The sequence below is a fragment of the Cylas formicarius genome, unplaced genomic scaffold (assembly GCF_029955315.1).
Source record: "Cylas formicarius isolate icCylForm1 unplaced genomic scaffold, icCylForm1.1 PGA_scaffold_10__41_contigs__length_53128322, whole genome shotgun sequence".
NCBI classification, from domain to species: domain Eukaryota; kingdom Metazoa; phylum Arthropoda; class Insecta; order Coleoptera; family Brentidae; genus Cylas; species Cylas formicarius.
This window is the reverse complement of record NW_026844214.1, coordinates 8,900,775-8,921,167: the sequence shown is the minus strand read 5'-3', so window position 1 is coordinate 8,921,167 and position 20,393 is coordinate 8,900,775. Positions and strand designations below refer to the sequence as shown.

Sequence of the window (20,393 nt, the reverse complement as noted above, 5' to 3'; positions counted from 1 at the left end):
TGTACGTGCGGGAATGCAATTTAAACCACTTATTTGTAAAAACACGAATATATTATGCGCGTTAATTCGGGAGGTTTTTTTTAAGAGCTTCAGCACCTTACAATAACAAGACGGCGACTGGGAAGGCTGACGCGCAAATTTCATCTTTTTTGGTCTACTTTTAAATTTATATTTCCCAAATTGATAAATTTCATTTTGGAACGGAAAGCTTTACAAATTTTCGACCCATACAATATTTTTGTCTTGCGATACAAGAATTACTCCCTCTCCATAATTATTTATATTTGTCCAAAATATGAACCACTACCTCAAAAATTTAAATACCAAATTTCTACATTTTACACATTGATTGTTTTTTTTTTTAAATTTGTGTTAACTTTAATAAAATAAAAATCGATATATCTACCCGATTTTTAAATGGGGCGGCTGGTTTAATTCATGGACGGATTTTTTCCTTGTTTATGGTTTGCGACGAGCACCTTTTAAACTTTATTACAGTCGACAATTTGACAACATTTGATTTGATTGATATAAAAACTTATGTTCCTGTATTTTTTAGGTACTTTTGTTGGTTTTGGCTTTCATTTGCTTTACTGTGTACACATTGGCTCAACCTCTGTCTTACGAAGATTCTGCAGCTGCAGCTTCTGGAGGTAAATTGATTAGAACCGTGTTAAACCAATATCGATAGTTCACTTCGTTTCTAACGATTTGAAATAAAGGAATACCACAAAAAATCGTATAATGTGCAAGAACATCTACTCATTTGCAGATCATCACCATGGACGTGTACAAATAAAAGTATTCCGAGGCCCAACGGAACACAGCGGACATGACCATTTTGCTCCGTGGGGTTACTGGGTCAAGCAACCAGCTGATGATCATCATTAGATATTATATCTTCTTAAAAAATTAATTAAATTGTTCATATTAGTTGCCATTAAAACTTCTATCATAGCCGACGCCTTTAATTTAAACACAATAAAAATCATTTGAACCTTTAACTTCAAATATATATTTCTAATAACTTTAATAAGTACATATGTGATGCAAACTATGTAAAAATATGATTGCATTAAATGTACCTTTAACAATACCATAGTTAAAAGGATGTAAAATCTCTTAATAATACCATAATAATACTTGTACAATAATATTAAGGCAAACTACAGGACGGATATTTTTCATTTACCTTGAGACAAAATTTTAGATGTACAATTTAAATATTAAAAGCAAAAAACTTGAAAAATATATAATAAAAAATTTTGCAACATCAACTATATCGTGTGCATACATTTGTGATTTCACCCGAAGTACCAGCCATTTATTTTTGTTATTTTCTTATTCGAATTATATTTAAATGTTATTGAATTTTAGGTACAACATATATAAATCATTTGTCATCTTCAAAATTCGGAGTAAAAGGTATCTTAAAAGTGGGCAAATAAGGTAATTTCTGAGAATGATTAAAATTGCTAAATCATCATACATGTCTAAATAAATTTAGATATGGCTTAAAGTATTGTATGGTATGTATTGAATCTGCCAACTCAGAGGGTGAAATTAATTAATAAAATCATATAAAATTACATGGAAACATATGATAAAGGTACTTAGAAGTAATAAATATATACAAGCATAATAAGAATTAGCTTAAAATGCTATACACTCCCATCCATCTATAATAAGACTCAAAACATTCACAACAAAAAGGTGCTAAAATATGTTAATACCTCAATTATAAAATTATTATATGATATAACTCAACAAAACACAAAAAATTTTACAAACAAAATGTCTTGCCATAACATAATTGTAATACACTCATTTTTATTCATAACTTTTGTTTTCTTCTGCATTGATGAAATTGAAACAAAACAAACATTTTCCAAGTTAAAAAATTATCGGCTATTATATTGTCACAATGCTTCAAGCAAAATGGAAGTTTTTACAAAGGAAATTGATAAGAAACAAATTAATTATAATATCGCAACATATATTAATAGAAATCTGCGTATTTTAACAAGTTATTTATTTTAAAACTGCAAAACACACTTAGCCAACAACATTAGAAGGCACTGCGTTATGAAGGCACTACTGATGTCTCCTCATTACGGCCTTGTTTTTTGATTTTACCACAGATCAAGGAAAAAAGCACATTTTAAACTTATATATTCTTGAAAGGCACACTGAAATGTAATACTTACTTGGTTGAGCAATGCAATTTTGTTAGGCATTGTCTGTTAAAAAAATAAAAAGACCACATAACCTTGCATTTGAATAAAAATGTTGTTCATATCTATGACACATGATGCGATATTAAGAATAATATAAACAGAATCCTAACTGCAAGGAATATTGGAAAAAAATGGAATGTATATTTTAGTCTTATATGTTGTCTACTCTTAAGTACATTAATTCTTTGACAATGATTGCCACTCATATTCACTCATTTTTGTAGCATCTTTCTTTGGATTTAACATATTTACGCAAAATAACAAAAAATAAGTGTGCTACTTATCACAAAAATTTTGTTCTCCATACTTTGATTTGTTTGGTTCTCAGATGAAACCTTTTTGAAATTTGTAATTTAATTGGTGTAATTTTCTTTGATTACAAATTTAACATCAAAGGCGCCAGTTCCCAATCCAAATAAATGTAATAAACTGGCCTGATTTTTTTAAAAACATCCAATACTTATTTGCAACCCAAATTCAGTCGAATTCCTAGTTTTCTAATCTATTAAAATGAAAGGAAGTAGCTTAAGATAATTCACAGACTTGTTGTTACCATGTGTAAAACATACTCCGATGAAACCTATTTGTGTTAAAGGTGTAGGATTCCGTCATCTTTTGAATTAACATCTTCCAAGTTCATTCCAGCTGTTAAATCGACAATTTCATCTTGATCATATTTGTCATCAGGATCAGAGCCACCAGTCGTGTGAGATTGTTGTGATCCACTTGACATGTGAGAACTCCTTCCAAAACTACCCCTCCTGACAGGACCGACTGTCCTTTGATTGGCAGGTTTTACAGTTATAATAAGATTTGAACTATTGGCAATCATCATATCGGTCACCTGTGTAGGGAAAATTATATATTTCACAAATAAAGATATAAAAATAATAAGGAAATCTATGCCTGATATTTGATTTTTTTATTACAACAAACAACAAATAAGTTAATAATAAAAAAGTTAACAATGAAAATTTATCATCATAATGTAACTTGGGTTTTGCAATTGTTAAGGCTAACAATTGGTGTGTATAGCACAAACTTAAATTATTTTTGATAGTTATTCTAACTAAATAGTCTGCTTTTATATTATATGCTAATGAATATGGGAAAATGATATCTAAACTTGAATAAATAAGTTATTTGAAAATGTTAAGAAAATTACAAAATGGTAGTCACATACTTGATCTAAAGTTTTGCCCGCTACTTCAATTCCGTTCACTTCCAGGACTTCATCGTTTACAGCTAAAAGTCCTGTAGATTCTGCTAGTCCTCCTGGAACCAGTCTTGAAATGAAAACTCCAGGAATTTTTTCTAAACCTAAAATTATTATCCATATCCATTATCCATACATTAAACCAAACCAAACAAAATGAATTCTTTATTGCTTATTTCAAAAACAAACCATTTTGTGTAACTTTTACACTGGTTCCATCTCGTATGTAAAACCCCAAAGGCTTGTCTGATCCATGTTTTAATAATCGTACTCTTCTACAAGTTTCAGGGACAATGTCAACATCTATAATTGCAGAAACTTGTCGAAAATCATGCGGATTTGAAATTGGTAAAGTCTTGGTTCTACCAGGTGTACCTCCCAATATACTTGAAATGAGATTCCTAGGTTTTATGGTACCATATCCATTCAATTCTTCTAAGCTTTCACCTGAACAAAACCAAATTAAAAATCATTTATTGGTATACAATACACTACATCTTTTACAGCAAATCATTGGAAAAAATCACAGTAAGAAATGATTCTTAAAAGCAGTACAGATCTAGATAATAAATGATCCAATAAATAGTAACAAATGCAGAGATTCATTAAATTACCCTATAAAACTTGCATATCTGAAACATTAGGCTATCAAATAAAAAAGATACAACATACCTTTTCTTTGGATTATAACTCTCAAAAGAGGTTTGGCATTTATAAGAGCTCTTCGAAGATTATCATCATTATTTATTGGTAACAAATCTTGATCACTAGGGTCAATATAAGAAATCAAAAAAGCAATGTCTTTTAATCTGTGTAATTTTTCCAATAACGATTTAAATTCCTCAAATTTGGATTGTGAATTTCTTTCTATAGAAAATCTTCTAAATTCGGCGTCAAACTACAATTAAAACGGATAATTAACATATTATTTATCAATCATAAATTATTAATAAATGCATGCTCTAACAATTTTACAAGTCTATTTAGTTTGGTTGGTTACAATTAAACTTAGAAAATCGCTAGACTAAGTTTTGTTTACTGTGTTTTTTTACCTTACCTTGCTTTTAACTTCGATTTTGCTGGAATCGTGTAAATAATTTTTAGAAACAATCTTATTTTTTGACATCTTTCATTTACATTTAGTGTTTGCCGTAGGGTATTTAGTCGGGATACACTAATAAAATCGCTCAGATAAAAACAAACAAATCAACTTAAAAACACAATAAAATCGCAAATTCTAATTTATTTACGTTTCGCACTTCATTCTTTTCCAATGGCTAATCAGAAAACTAATCACCAGTTGATGACTACCCACTAAACCAGTGATCATAAAAATTTAACAAAATAGGCGGTTGGATTGAAATAATTGATAGTCAGTGACATGTTCTTGACTTAAATAATATTCGATACTAAGTTTTGCTTTCAATGCATGCGAAATTATGAAACGGTAATTCGAATTAAATAACTTTTTAAAAAGTTCGTTGAGCAGCAGTTGAGGACCGCTGGTAATCTGACTCGGTTTTGCAGGTTACTGTTCGATTTTTGAACAATCTTGTCGAACCAGAGTTAACGTTTTCTACTCTATCTATGCACTAATTCGGTGTTTAGTGTTTATGTCAAAGCGTATCCAGCTATTTAAAAACAGCGAAAAACATTTACTTTATACAGTAATATATTTGATGAATATTAGGTTAGAATTTATTAATGCATACAAATCGCTTTGCGTTGCTGTTTTACCACGCTCAAAAATTTCAAGTTGCATTTGATATAACTGATATATGTTATGTTATTATTCGATACGTGTACGACTGTTATTTTTTCGATCTCGAAGAACTGATAATAGATAGGTTTCAAAACGCACCAGTTTGCTATCTGTTTCGCTTATTGAATAATTTTTTTTGAGTATTGGCTTTTCCGTCATCATTTCGGGGTTTGTGATTCGGATTAAGCTTTTTAATAGAAGCGTTGGATAGTTTTGGTTATTATTCAAGTTCACCGGCGGGCTAGACCTTTCTTTTTAATGTTAGTAGCAATAGGATTTCCGTTGTCCGATGATTTTGTGTAGATATATGTCGTTCCCTTCAAGATCCGATTTTGATAAGTATATTCTTTTTAATTACAAAAATAAAAGGATTATTTTTTCTTGTATGTTTTAATATAACATTTAAATCTAAAAAAACACAACCTTATTGTTCATTTATCAATAACATTTTTCCACTTACTTGAGTAGATACAATTTTGCACTTGCTTAAATTAAAATTGTCTAATAATAAATTAATAAAAAGGATATATCATATCATCTGTCAGCAGGAACATCATAGTATTTGAAAAATAATTTCCTTCTTGCGGACAGTGAATATTTTCATAAACAAAAAAACTAACTTAAAGTTAGTAGATATCCTAGTCAGTATAAATGCACAATATTACAGGAATAATGCAATGTTAGTCCCTCAAAACAAACTAAAAAACTTATTAAAATGAAGGAGAAGGAATTGTTGGTTAATTAGACAAAATTACATTCGATTGTCGCCTTACCAAGGCTGACTAGAACTAGAAAGTGAACTTACAAGTGCACTGCAAACTGAGGTGTTTTGAAAATCTACGGTGCTAATAAATCAAAAATTCCTTTTCCTTTCCGGGTTAATAAATGATCAAAATTACCTTTGGCTTTAAACTATAATATCTACGACTTCTAAAAATTATTCACAACTGGCACGAAATAAACATAATATACAAAAAAAAAACGACCACCCACCATTTCACTAGGCAAGAAACGAAAAACATTTCAATCACCTAAAAAAAAAGGAAAATAAACAAGTTCCGAGGGACAACACCTGATGCTAGATCACGCGTTGTCGGCATCTAGTCAATCCGACGGTTTTTTAATTGTAAAACAATTTATATTGAAGTGTCGGCACATCTGCCGAACCTGAAAAATTACATAATTTTCATGTTAAAGCCGCATCAATTCAATTTGTAACTCTCAACAAATATTAACACTTACCACACATGTACCATAATGCCAATGGGCAAGAGTTGTTGTAACACACAAGGTATAAAGAAGGAAAAATTCAATACTCGACGATTGGGTGATTCCTGAAATCAAAACCACGACCAGAGTGGGAACCATCATCCAGTTGATCCAATCACATCTGGTATTGCTCATTTGAGCTACTATTACTCGACACTAAAAAGTAAACCATTTATTTAATAACGCTTCATATTTCATTAGGTAGATCTGAAATCGTTTTGGTTGGTTTTTTATTCAGCTTGTTACTTAGCAGGTAGTTTATTTTTATTTTAAGCGTGACAGGTTAATTTTTAGCACTTAAAACTGTGACTAGCATAAATAAGGGGTTTTTCCGCCTAAAAATAAATATTTTGTGATAAATTATATCATGTCGTGGCCTGTTAGAAAATAAATTTGAAATTACAATTTAAACTAAAAAAATTAGATAAAACAAAAAAATATTCGTAATTAAAAAACTGTACTTCAGTTTCAGACTAATAGTGGAAGATTCAAATTTTAATTCCTCAAAATACATTAACTATTCTATTTGAAATCCCATTTTAAATTTATCAATATCGTAAATCAAAAATGATATTAATACGAAAATGTATAATAAAAAACAACCGACAAAATATTTTTTAAAGTAAATTTCACAGGCGCTACTGTAACATTATTTACAAAACTTCTGAATTTCTCCTGGCTTGCTCCTGGTTGTTGTTGATTCGAACTTGCTAAGGTTTCGCCAATCAACCTATTGGCTTCTTCAGAGCTTAACCGAAACTCAGTTTCAGTTCGACTCCGCAACAACTGATGCAGGAGGAATCCAGTAGAAGAAATACTAAAAAAATAACAAAACACTTACACTAATATTTGAAAATATTGTTCCCATTAGGAAGAACAGAGCTCGCGGATCTGCATCAATGATATTTGACGGAGACTCGAAGACCCACAAAAGCGTAATCAAGAACAGTAGAAATAGAGGAATCAGTGGCCTTATCGCCTCTGGCAATGAACGCATTTTCCCTGTTCTGTCACGATATGATTTATAAATATTATACAAAACGAGAGGAAGGTTAGACATCATCGCTGAAACATATAACAGCAGTTCCACAATTGTTCCATTTGTAATTCCAGCTATAGAATAGTACCACATCTCATGTCCAAAGATCTGAAAGGAATTCATTGGTGAACTCAACAGTCAAGACTATATACAGAGGGATTTATGTTGACTGTGCCTGTCTAAAGAACTGAGAAAAAGAACATTGCCTAATAAATAATATGAATGTCTCGGAATGTAAGTGTCTAATATGCACATTACGTCGGCAGAGCTTTCATTATATTACATTACCACAGAAGAAAACGTTCCATTTACTACAATATTAAGCTAAACCAGCATACTGTGAGATTTACGCTCTAGCAGTGGTGGTACCTTAAGTTTGGAATAACTTAATGACACTCAACACGAATCACCCCATATAACTTACTAATCAGCCAAGTAAATACTTACTAATTAAACAGAAACTTACCCCCGTTAGGAAAAATGTGAAAATTATACCCCACATAGTGAAGTCATAGCCCCAGGGCAAAAATAATATGCCCGTGTTATATTTCTCAAAATGAGCAAGGTAAAAATTAACAAGAATGTTCCACATTGTAAAGAACATTCTGAACGGAGGTATACTGTATCTTGATCCTCTGCTAAAAATCGAATACATGGCTGCGGGAATAAGGGCCGAAGTATAAGAGTCAAGACCATGATCAAAAAGTTCTCCCAGTGGTCCACTGGTGCCTGTCCGTCGGGCCTGTTTTCCATCTATTCCATCTGTAATATGATCGGAACGTTTCGCGTATCATATTGTTTACAAATTATTGCTTAATAACATGTAGTTATTAGAGATATAGAGGCTCTGCGTATGCCGATAATCAACTATGAAAAAAATTTTTTGAAGGTCCATTCAACATGCGTATGCGCGAGATTTAAAATCTCGTTTTTAACCAATGATCTTGAGGGATTTAACAACCAACATGACAGCTGACAGACATTTTTGCGGTAATATTTTCTCGAAATATGCCCCCAGACCTCGTTAAATGTTCTGGGACAACGAGTGAAAATCGCTGTTTACAATGTGCAGGTTAGTGGGTAAAAAGCATGCGCGGAAAGACATTAGCTCTACAATGACGCCTGCGGCGCATCAATTTTTATCGTAGTAGAGCCATATTATCTAATACCTGTAAAAGGCTTAATACAAAATCATCAAAAAACCTACCACCGAATTTCAAATTTTAAATAAATTTTCAACGGTAAGGACGGTAAGGAATTACGCCTGGGACACTGTGATTTACTTATTCATTTACTTACTCTTGTTTAAGAATAAACAAGTTCTGACTACTGTAATACAATAGACGTACACCCTATTACGCAAAATTATGTTATGCATATATATATATATATATATATATATATATATATATATATATATATATATATATATATATATATATATATATATATATATATATATATATATATATATATATATATATATATATATCTATATATTTAGAACTTGATGAATTGGGTTTAACATTGAGAAAAATAATAAAGCTTAGAGAACCCACAAAACCACCTGCGCGCCTCAACTTCTACTCAAGAAAAGAAGTAGATTTAGTTCAGGTTTTTCAATTTCCTTTGGCGAAATAAATAATAATATCCTAGATTTTTAAGCAACTTTGAATGCTGAAAATTTCCAAACAGTTCCTGGAAGGGCTCAAGCTTTCTTTCCTAGCATAAGATTTTGTGCGGGAATTCTAGACATACCGTTTGTCCAGTTTTCTTAAATAGCACAGTGAAAGATAACTTTCAAATTCTAGGAAAGGAACTAACCCAATTTTGTTCAAATTTCTCTATACCAATTTCATAGGGTCTTTGATATAAAAATTAATTTTCATGATTTTGACATAGTATAACATTGCACGCCGCCATTTCGAAGAAAATTTTGCACTTAGGCAGAATAAACTTAGTAAAATCTCATTTTTATTTAATTTTAGTTTCTTTTAAACTCTTTCTTGCTTCACAAAAAAGGCTTGGGGGCTTGACAGGAAGAAATCTTCTTGAGCTTGATTGATTGATTATTGCTTTTTGAAAAAGGGCAATATAGTTGGAAAAAAACTAAAACAAGGTTTTACGAAGTTCATTCTGTCTCTGTGCGAAACTCTCCTCGAAATGTTGATATTACGTAAGAATCATAAAAATTTATTGTTTTTCCAAAGGCGGTGAGACATATACAGGAGGTTTATATATGACACTGCAGAACTTGAAGTAAATCCGTTGATTCGTTCGCCAGATACTTCTAATAGGCCATCCAATTTGTGCCACCAGTTATAAAATCATCAACCAGAATAGTTTTTTGTTTTTTTTTCCTTTGAAATTCAAGTAAGAATATTTTTCTCAAAATTTGAAATAAAAAAATGTCCACGTAAATTTGATTTAAAATGAACTTTGGAAATTAATTACAATTCCGAAAAATATCCAAATTTTATCGAAAATGGGCCTTCATTCCAGAATAATGACTGTGATTTTTATAGTAACGTAGGTATTTAACTAAATCGCACAACACGGCATTTTTTGTGACGGAAACCCAACTTTTAAGGATCCTACGAACTCCAATATCTAATCTATTCAATTGCTAACTTCGAATTGTTATTTTTGTATCAAAAGAAATTATAACTTCGACCTATTCTGGCCCGACTACGATAAGAAAATTATATCGTTACAGATTGTGAACTACAGTTTGATATTTTACAGCGAATTATTTATTGCCTGTTTAACAGTGTCAGGAAAACGCAATAATTGCGGGCAGGAGTTTGATGGGCCGCATTTACTTTGTTTTCAACTTTTACCTAATTTAAACTAATAAATAAATAAATGTTGTAAATAATTCGGAGGATGTACGCGGAATTTATGTATATAAAATTATGGCGCAATGTATTTATTACCTACTTGGGTATTTTAAATAAATAATAAATTAATTAAACCGCCTTTATTTTAAGGTCGGCGAAGGTGCGCCGGGTTGTTAACTTAATCGAGTATGTAACAAGACAATGCAAACTTTTTTTTTAGTATATAGTATAGTATTTATTATTTATTTAGTATATAGTATAGTATATTTTACATTACAAAGATATGAATCAAGCATAAATCAAAAACGATAAAAAACAATATTAAATAAAGCAAACTGATATAGATATATCCAAGTTTTGGGCGGCCCAAAATATATTAATGCAGACTTATTCGGATTTAATTTCAAGGCTCAAGTAAAATATTCTTTTTACCGGCAACGTAATTTTAATAAACAACATTTTAATTGCTACTTTTTTTATATAAAGCAAAATTATTAAATAAAATTATTATAGCACATAATATTTGATTGGTACCAACGATAATCATTAAAAATGTAAATGATTGACGACAGCAACGTGGTATCGTCAAAGAAGAAAATTGTGCCTGATTAAAAAATGCAATTAGAACGCTTAAATTCGTCATTGAATTCGTAGAACATTTGTGTTTAAATAAATAGAAAATCAGTATATAAGAATATCCTCTATCACATAAAGATATTATATACCTAAAAATTGTAACAAAAAATATATAACCTCAAAATCAACTATATCAAAGAAGTGAAACTTTTGTTAAAGCCGTTAGTTTTGTCTAGTTTCCATGGTAGAAAGTAGTTTCACGAAAATAGAAAACCTTTGACATATGTATGTCAAAAAAATCTTACAAACTACAATTATTTGAATTATAAATATACCTATAATAATTACATCTGCATATTTTCTAATTTTATGGATTACTTAAGATTTCCTTGGGATAGCAACTTGTTACAATTCACCAAAAATTTGAGTCAGACTAGTAACGGAGAGCTAAAGACGACCTAAATCGCAATTGTTTAGTGGACATTTTTAAATTATCGCGAGTGTGTTCTAAAACTTAAAAGGCGTCTAATTCTAGATAACTTTTAAACTATCATTCTTAATAAATTAGTAATTAATATAATATTTACATGTCTATATGTCAGTTGTGTAAAAATTACATTAAATATTACGGTTGTGTATTCTTTATGTGTATGTATATGTAAAGACACATTAATTTATCAATATATTATAATCACAATATCTGCGATAGGTAACAATTAAAAGATACTAGTTGATCTCACGTTTGACTTCTTTATTATTATTTATTTTTTTGTTTTTGTTTTTGTTCACCGATTTGATCAATACTAATGATAAATATACAGTAAATTTTTAAGGATGTTGGTTTGACAATAATTGTCATTAAACAACATCGAGGTAGTGGTATATTATATAATAAGTTTGGTAAACGTGAGCAATTCTAGAGATTTTGCTAGGGAACCTACTTTAAAACTGTTATACTATAGTTATGCGCGATCGAAATTAGAGTACAGTTCAATGATGTGGCAACCAATATTCGATAAGTACATCACTCAAATTGAAAATGCACAGAAAAGGTTCTTGACTTTCATATAAATGGTTTCTACTCGGCTAGAGAACTGCCACAAAGTGATTTATTACTAATTTATTACTAGTTTTTGTATAAACTTTGCAATTCATTAGTGGATTGCGCTGAGTTGCTAAGCCCGCTGAACTTTGATGTTCCTTCAAGGACTATACGAGCATCACCTATATTTCACCTAGTAACTCCAAGAACCAATGTTTTGATTAAATGTCCTCTCTATAAGTTGATGAAATTGTTGAATAGCTTCTGTAATGATATTGAATTTTCTTGTCTGAGTCGCTCACAGTTTACCACATTAATTAAACATAAATTTGACTATAATGGATTGCATGTTTCACTATTACTTTGCTGGGTTGAATATAGTTGACTACTTATTATAGTTAAAGTTCTTAAGATGAAATTGTCTTCTAAATGGGTGTTAATCTGTTAGACAATAAAGATTATTATTATTATTAATAATAAACAAGTGACTGAAGAAGTATATCAAGGTGTTGCATATTATACTTTTTCTAAGACCAATAGCTTTTGGACACATTTTTGCAAAATTGCACGTAACGGAAACGCCCCAAGGGACTCAGGACAGTGGTTAACGAAGCTAACGTCATAAAGCGACACATTGCGCACTCTTAATCACTGTATAATTTGGTATGTTATAGTAGAGTGGAAAATAATTTTGGAGCGGACTGACTGTCCACTTACTGAAAACTGTAATAGTAGATTCAGAAATTCTGACCCTACACATTGTGAAGGGTTTCTCCCTGTATTAATATCGACCAATACAGATATAATTTATATCCTTTTCTATCTAATATTCTTTTAAAAAAAATGATGCACTGTGTGGAAATTGTCACTTTAAGACGTCACCTTCCTTACCCACGTTCTCGAGTCAGTTCAGACATTTCGAGGTTTGGAAGGGATCTGAGATGTTTTCAGGGGATTGTAACCACATGGCAATCAGTGAATATATAAATTTTATTTATTAAACTTATTAAAGTATTTTATTTTTATTTATTTATTAAATTTAAAAAATTAAATATGCATAACATATTATTACATAATTTTTTTGGAGAGTTATTTTCATCTTTCATTTTTCAGAATAGGACGACCAATTAAATTTTAAACAACAATGATGGCTTTGTTCAACTGTATTTACCGGTGTAATGTCTTTGATTTTGACTTACCTAAAGTATAGGCGAGGAAAAGAAAAATGGCGGCAGCCATAAACATCCATTTTGGTAGCGAATCGATCTCAGGATGATCAGGATCAGACGCTAAAAAATCGTAATCCACTACTGCAAACATGACGTAAGTAATGACAGTAAAAAGGAAGCCACTAAATGTCAGCAAGTTTGGTGCTACCCATTTTGGACAATACTGGAATAAAAAACATAAAATAAGCTTAAACAGGAAACTTTCTTGAACTCAGACATATTATATTAGTTGACTGCCTGTCAGCTTATCCAATATGATGAATGATGGCCGATTTTAGGCCAAACTACTTGGTTTTAGGCCAAATCAGTTTTTAAAAAACTTTAAAAGCAGCAAATGCTACAAAACTGGCCAAAAGATAGTACAGAACCAAATATGAAAATTAAATATAATGACAGATTTGGTTAGCTTTAGTTAGTTTTTGCTCATTGCTTTCCAACACATAAACCATTACAGTAGACCCTTATAAACCGATTTGAACTACGAAAAATTAGTTTGACCGATAACATATTTTAGATTTTTCATATCCAAAAAGAAGAAACACATCTGGTGTGAGGAAAATGAAAGTTCATAAGTGATTTTTAAGACAGCCTGTATATCTCACCACTTCTGAGATTCCAATATTTGAAATACCTTGAAGATCAATAAATTTTAAAAAATCCTTAAAACACTGTGGATATCACCACCTTCTCAATTCCTCAGCATTGCCAGCACTCCAAAATAGTCCTGTACCATGACTGAAGAATGACGGCAAATGACAAAGGTGTTTTCATAGATATTCCCACACTCAGAGTGTAAGTTTGATACACTAGATCAGCTTAATTAGAATGTATATTTTTTTAGTCCATTTTCTTTTTATTTAACATTGTCAAAAATGTTTTACATACCTGTACTACCCAGTTCCAAAACGGGTGCATAATATACAGGCTCAATGGTCCTGTATCAATGGAATTGTACTACAAAAAAAAACAAAATAATTAGGTGTTTTGCTTGTGTAGCATGCAGGTACAAAACCTTGTTAATTGAAAAGATGCGTCAGAACACTTAATTCAATTTACTAAGTATGTAATATTACTTAGAGAACAAATTTTTGTAGGTAAATATTGTTTAATGACAATATTCAATTTTTTAAACACAATTTAAATGTTTTCTGGCAAGTCCATAATAAATTGTTTTTTTCCAACAATCTGTTTTGATTTGTTTAATAGAATATATTTCTTGTTCCTAACAAACAATACCTATTTGCATACCTTATAATTATCAAAACCGGCTAAATGATCCGGGTTTAAATATTCCTTTTCCAAAATCATTTTGTTATTTCAATTTATAATTGCAACAGAAACTAGAATTCTGACACCATGGATTTAATGTAAATTCAAACTCATTACATGAATTAAAACATCTTTGTTTCGCGCAATGGTATTTAAGTGTTTTAAATTAAAAACACATTATATACGTTCGCTATACCGAACATCATAACACACACATGCTTTCTGCCCGACCATTTATAATTTTAGGATTTAATGTCATCCTATGTGATCATTCTCGTCGCGCTACCTCGCGACCAACTTATGAAATAGGAGAGCCAGGACCGGACTTATTCAATAAATGTAAGATGTTATAAAAATAAACAGTTTATGTAGGAAAAGGGGAGGAGGTACTATTAATTATTGTAAACAGTCACTTTGTTGGGCAATAGTCTGGAAAGTACTCATTTTCCTCACGATTGTGCAATCAGAAACTAGCAGGTTCTTACTTAATCTCCACACCAGACCTGTAAGGACCCCAGAAATTTTTTTTCTACTCCAGTCTGTATAATACCTATTTTCTACTCCCGTCTGCAAAATACCTAATTACCCACCGATCTAGCGTGCGGGAAACGACACTTTACCACGTCAGTTTTGTTTCCCACGAATCCGAGCCATTTCGGACATTTCCGGGATTTTACCGCACGGATTTGGGAGCGATCGGTGTTTTCGGAGATATTTTCCACGTATGAAATTTTGACGTTTGTCAAATCTGGCAGTCACGTCAGTGAATGTATTTGTGTTGTTTTGCGAAAATGTACCCGAAAACTAACGGTCGTAGAAAAAGTATAGTATGCAACACGTTCGGTAAACTTTTTAACTCACTCGTTTATTAAAAACTTGCTCCGCTCGTGTCAAATAAACTCGTGAGTCAAATACCGTTTACCGCGCTTGTTGCATAACATACCAATTATACACCGATCTAACGTGCGGGAAGCGACACTATACCACGTCAATTTCGTTTCCCATGAATCCGAGCCACTTCGGATATTTCCGAGATTTTACCGCACGCATTTGAGAGCAATCGGATGTTTTTGGATATACTTCCCAAGCTCTGAATTTTGACGTTTGTCAATTCTGACAGTCATGTCAGTGAATTTATTTCTGTTGTTTTGCGAAAATGTACCCAAAAACTAACGGTCGTAGAAAAAGTACATTATGCAACACGTTCGGTAAACTTTTTAAGTCAAATGCCGTTTATCGCACTTGTGGCATAATTTACTATAAACACTTGTTTATTATTTGTTACATAAGCTTGCTGAAAAAATAATGTATGCAATTTTGCCTACTTATTTAAAAAAAAAGCTACTTTGATTCCCTAAGGTTGTAACATAGATAAGTTTTGATTGAAATTTCTATCTGCAAGTTTTTTACCTTTCTTCTTTATTCTAGTCTGTTGGCAGCGGCGACGATATGTCATTTAGCAATACTTACTAATGATTATAATTTTTGATTGTCACCAACAACCCTGCATTTTGCTATAAGCAAATTTAGAAGCCAGTTACTAAATTATGAACACTGTAAAAATCTAAATGGCAAAAGATGGTGGGGGGCAAGGAAATTAAAAAATTGTATATTAAAAATAAACAATTTTATGAAGAACGACTTGTACTAAGAAACAGTTTCACCATTTCACTCAAAAAATATGTTACACTTTCTTGGTTGTGGTAACGGTAAACTTTTTATTCTGTGTATTTCGATGGTCGAGTCCTACTGGCTTTGGATTTTCAAGTTCATAAAATATTTTCAATTTGTCATTAACATATTTTTCAGCAGAAAAATTCTCAGCATCCTTGCACTGCTTAATAAGAACTGCTTGAAATGCTTTCTCCTTCTTTAATTCTCTTTTCTGTCTACGTTTAGCCCATTCAAATTTCATTTTCTTCCTGAGCTTTTTGAGTTTATGTTTTTTCATCTTTTTTCTGCGAATTACTATGAGTCTGACTGCTTCTTTTGGTGTGCTACTTTCAGGTAGTGCTGGAGCTTCAATTTGTTTCTTGGTCTCTGGATCAGCCAAGGGTGGCTTAAACGTTGCATCGTTCGGAAAGTCTAATCTGGTGTTAATTATCGTTGGCAATTTAAGGACGCCATTTTCTCTCCAAATGTGTGGATTTGATGTCAGAGAGGAAGGAATAACCGGAGTCCTCGAATTTAAGGTTAAGTTCCGAATCAAATTTTTAACAAGTTTGACTTGTCTATTTACACCTAATCTTAAAGCAAACATATCAAGCTTTTTTTTAGTTTAAATTTTCAAACATTTGCCTCTATAAAAAAATCTCGGTAGTGCTATTTTAGCCATACAATATAACCTTACTTTATTTTATAGTAGTGATTAGGTAGGTAGAGAGCGACCGCCACAGTTTAGACTTTATCTTCTTCTTTTTTTTTACGGATGGCGGCTACTACCAGCGCTGAGAACTCGGTTTATGCCACTGGTGCGGCACCACAGATTCAAAAAGAAGTTTCAAATTCCGCAAAAATTTTTTTCGACATGTCACGCTCTGATTTCCCGCATATCATAAGATAGTTGTCCTTTTCTGTAGGGTGTATTTTTGAAAATAAAATTAGGCAATGCACGTGGAAACTTAAATTGATTCTACTAGGCGAGTGCTCGACAATGGAATGGGCAGTTACAGTGCAGGTAGAGGCATAAGAACAAATCCGGAGAATGCAAATTGGTAAGTCTTGGCTTCTAGCCATTTATCTCTCACAAGGAACAAATTTTAAAGTGATGTGAGTATCCGCGCACCATGCCGCGAAAATTTAAAAATATGTTACAAAACTACGAATAAAGAACATTATTTTGTTGTTGTTTAATCAATCTTCAACATATTTTCTAGGACAAACCGAATATTCTGTTAACAAACAAAAACAAAATAAAACATATTCAGAAAAAAAAAGCAAAACATTAAACCTATTAAAAAATATCTATACAAAAAGTGTAGGTATCTGGCATATATATACATATTACAATATTATTTTTTAATTTAATTAAGTAAATAATAGGTAGAAATTTTATATTAATGTATTTGTCATTTGTCGAAATGCCGAAGGTTTGTTTAAAGGCCCGAGTTAATAATAAAAAAGCCGGAGCCTTACACCTAAATTCGTAATAAGAATTGGAATGCTTGATAATATTGGTTATATTTCTTCTTTTGATGATGATCATAGCAGTCTCGCCCAACAGAAATTGTGAAACGCATAATTGAATTGAATTGAATGTACTATTTATTATCTCGATAGGGTTGTATCAATATTTGGAATAATAAAACCACACCCATGTAATTTTGTATATATTTTTACCCAAGGTCACGTTTATCTTATAATACAGTATCGGCATTGGCACTTTCAAAAAAATATATTCCATGTAAAATTGACAATATACAAATACAAAAAAAAAAAACAAAAATACATAATACTTGTCAACAATGTCTGGCAAAACGTAATAAACTTAAAAGATGCATTCGCTACGTTTCGAACTCGAATGGCACCTCAGATCACAACACAAACTTTTACAGCATAGTCACTTTTTGTCGTCAAGCTTCCCTTTATCAAGAGATGACGTTACTAACATACCCTGTCCTTGTTGAGTATTTTGGTTAGGAAATACTTTATCCAGGTGTTTTAACGATTCGCTTAAAAAGTTCTGAATCGCGGTTAAAGCTGCGACTATGGCTGGGCTTCCGAAACCGTGACTTATTAAAGAGAAATGCGTTAAATGTCTCTGAATAGAAGGATCGAGAAGTATTTGGGGCCTGGTATTGCACAAAGGCGATCTGTCCTGGTTGAGCAGATCCATAAGCTCTTTAGTGATTTGCTTCGTTGCCTGAAGGAGTTCTTTTCGTCTTGGAGTCTCTCCATGCTGACGAAGAAGATATTCGGCGACCTGACGTGCGGGGAATTCCGTTTCGCAGACGTAACCGAAATCTCTAGCCAAGTGAATAGCTTCCCCTGCAAAGAATGCCAATATGCATTAGTTAGGATTCCTTATTGTTATTTTTTTAGCACAAATGTTTGATAATAATACCACTATAGTACAATTTTATTCCCTATGTTCAGGTAATAATTCAAAAACGACCAAAGTTTGACAACTTTTTCCAGTGATTTAGGAATCCACTATTAATTAGAACCACACCCATTTTTTGTTTTCGTTTAGGTATATTTATTTTTTGAATTATTCATGCTAACCTGTGAAGTCAGATTAAAGCCTTTTTTCACAAATGACAGCTAATTTGACCGGTCCTGTATTTAAAAATTCCTGCATTTTAAAATCGAAAGTTCAATAATTCGATTTGGCAATTATTGCTAAGATACGTTGTCATCATGTTGAAATTAAAAAAAAGAGATAGCGATTATACAAATTTTTGTTTTTTGTTTAGAGTGTGCAGGATGTTTTCTTCAATATAAGCTTAATTGTAATATGTTCCAGTTTCAGTTACCAACCACGGACCTTCGGATTATAAGGGATTAGTGACTTCCGTACAATTTTACCAAATTTTAATATTTTATTGGTTTTACCCCTGAAACTAAAATAGTGGAATATTTTAAAGATCGTATGCCTGCGACAGCAGCTATGGGCAATCGGGTTATGAAACAAATGCAAAACTTTAAAATTTTACATTTAACTTCTTTTATTACGAGCCCATTTTTAAATAATAAGTTAATGACAAATGTAAAATACAAAATGGCGCAAGCAATTTTTCCTTCACCTACGTTTAACTTTTATATAATAAGTTTAAATTAAATTAAATAGATTAATTACATTTTTTTAATAACAGTCAGAAAAATATTGATTGAAACTAAACAAAACTAACTGTTGTAAACAAAACAGTTCCAAAAGTAATGCAATATGAGAACATGTAACTCTAATTTAATAAAAAAAAAGGGGAAAATTGATATCCAATCGCCTATTTTATGTTAGGTACATATTTAGAAGGTACCGACAGTCGTCTGATAGTACTTTCAAAGAAATCAAACTACTTTCTTCTTTTTATTATTCATCCATCTAGTAAAAACAATAGGTACGTGGCAGAAATAGAAGCATACGAAGAAGATGACACAACTATCTTAGGTACTACGCAAAAAGAGTGCTGTCAATTGTTTTATGTGCTAAAATCCTGGCAATATTGAGAAACACAGTAAAGTGTGCAGGGATTCTGGAGATATTTTTGTTTCAACCACTTCTTAAGATTTTTAAAATATTCTTAGGAGTAAGAAAAGGGTTAAAATTTGGATAATCCGTGCGGAATACTTTAATAATGTGGTAGCTTCTTTGACAGAAACAAATAAATATCTTAAAAACACCAAGGTTATAACCTATAACGTATAACGGGCTTTCGTTTAAAATAAGCAAGTTGACAACTATTTCCAGTATAATTGCAAGTGTCGCCATCTTAAAAACATTGTAACCAGATGAATTGACCGACTTTATACTGATGTTACATTTGCTTTGAATTAGCTTTTCTTTAATGAAATTTTATAAGCTTAGAAGCCGTATTCAAATTATAATTTGCAATGGACAAAATAAATAAAGTTTTTGGAATTGCCAAAGTGCACTAAAATTGTGGCGGTGCTGACAGTAAAGAAACGTAGCCGTTTGAAAGTATTACCCAATGTTTATCTTTAAACTTTGACCTGTATAAGCGCAATAAAGCATTATTCGTGACTCTGTTAACAGTTTTGTGGTGTGTGGTTTGTGGAAAATACCACAAGAACAGTATCTGTCGATCCATTTTATCTTATTTAAATTGCTGTGTTGAAAGTTGAACTCGATAAATCAAAAGACTAGCAAAATAAAAGCAATCCTTATGAAATTAAGGAACAATTAAATATTATAGAAGGCCAAGTATATACATACATTGCGTTGCTTGCAGGTGTA

General features: G+C 31.5%; 4 protein-coding genes across 7 annotated transcripts in view; all 4 read right to left on the bottom strand.

Moving 5' to 3' along the window:
- Window positions 1-1,013: 1,013 nt before the first annotated feature.
- LOC132702211 (partitioning defective protein 6) lies at window positions 1,014-4,778 on the bottom strand. The gene is made up of 5 exons (XM_060670716.1): window positions 4,511-4,778; window positions 4,126-4,351; window positions 3,643-3,900; window positions 3,421-3,557; window positions 1,014-3,081 (listed from the first exon to the last, which is right to left on the bottom strand). Exons 1-5 carry the CDS (start codon window positions 4,577-4,579, stop codon window positions 2,827-2,829), a joined length of 945 nt encoding a protein of 314 aa, XP_060526699.1. The 5' UTR covers window positions 4,580-4,778; the 3' UTR covers window positions 1,014-2,826.
- Window positions 4,779-5,574: 796 nt separating this feature from the next.
- On the bottom strand, window positions 5,575-14,727 carry LOC132705840 (ethanolaminephosphotransferase 1-like). The gene is made up of 7 exons (XM_060676763.1): window positions 14,459-14,727; window positions 14,096-14,164; window positions 13,181-13,373; window positions 7,990-8,285; window positions 7,326-7,631; window positions 6,458-6,640; window positions 5,575-6,382 (listed from the first exon to the last, which is right to left on the bottom strand). Exons 1-7 carry the CDS (start codon window positions 14,516-14,518, stop codon window positions 6,320-6,322), a joined length of 1,170 nt encoding a protein of 389 aa, XP_060532746.1. The 5' UTR covers window positions 14,519-14,727; the 3' UTR covers window positions 5,575-6,319.
- A 1,369-nt stretch (window positions 14,728-16,096) lies between these two features.
- LOC132704380 (uncharacterized) lies at window positions 16,097-16,872 on the bottom strand. Its single transcript, XM_060674350.1, has one exon. It carries the CDS (start codon window positions 16,737-16,739, stop codon window positions 16,164-16,166), a length of 576 nt encoding a protein of 191 aa, XP_060530333.1. The 5' UTR covers window positions 16,740-16,872; the 3' UTR covers window positions 16,097-16,163.
- Window positions 16,873-17,823: 951 nt separating this feature from the next.
- LOC132701785 (transcription factor AP-2-epsilon) overlaps window positions 17,824-20,393 on the bottom strand; it is a 63,266-nt gene continuing 60,696 nt past the window's right edge. For all 4 annotated transcript variants that reach the window (XM_060669970.1, XM_060669980.1, XM_060669990.1 and 1 more), the window contains one exon: window positions 17,824-18,466. In XM_060669970.1, the coding sequence (XP_060525953.1) occupies window positions 18,039-18,466 (428 nt within the window). In that variant the 3' untranslated portion in view covers window positions 17,824-18,038. The remainder of the gene's footprint in view (window positions 18,467-20,393) is intronic.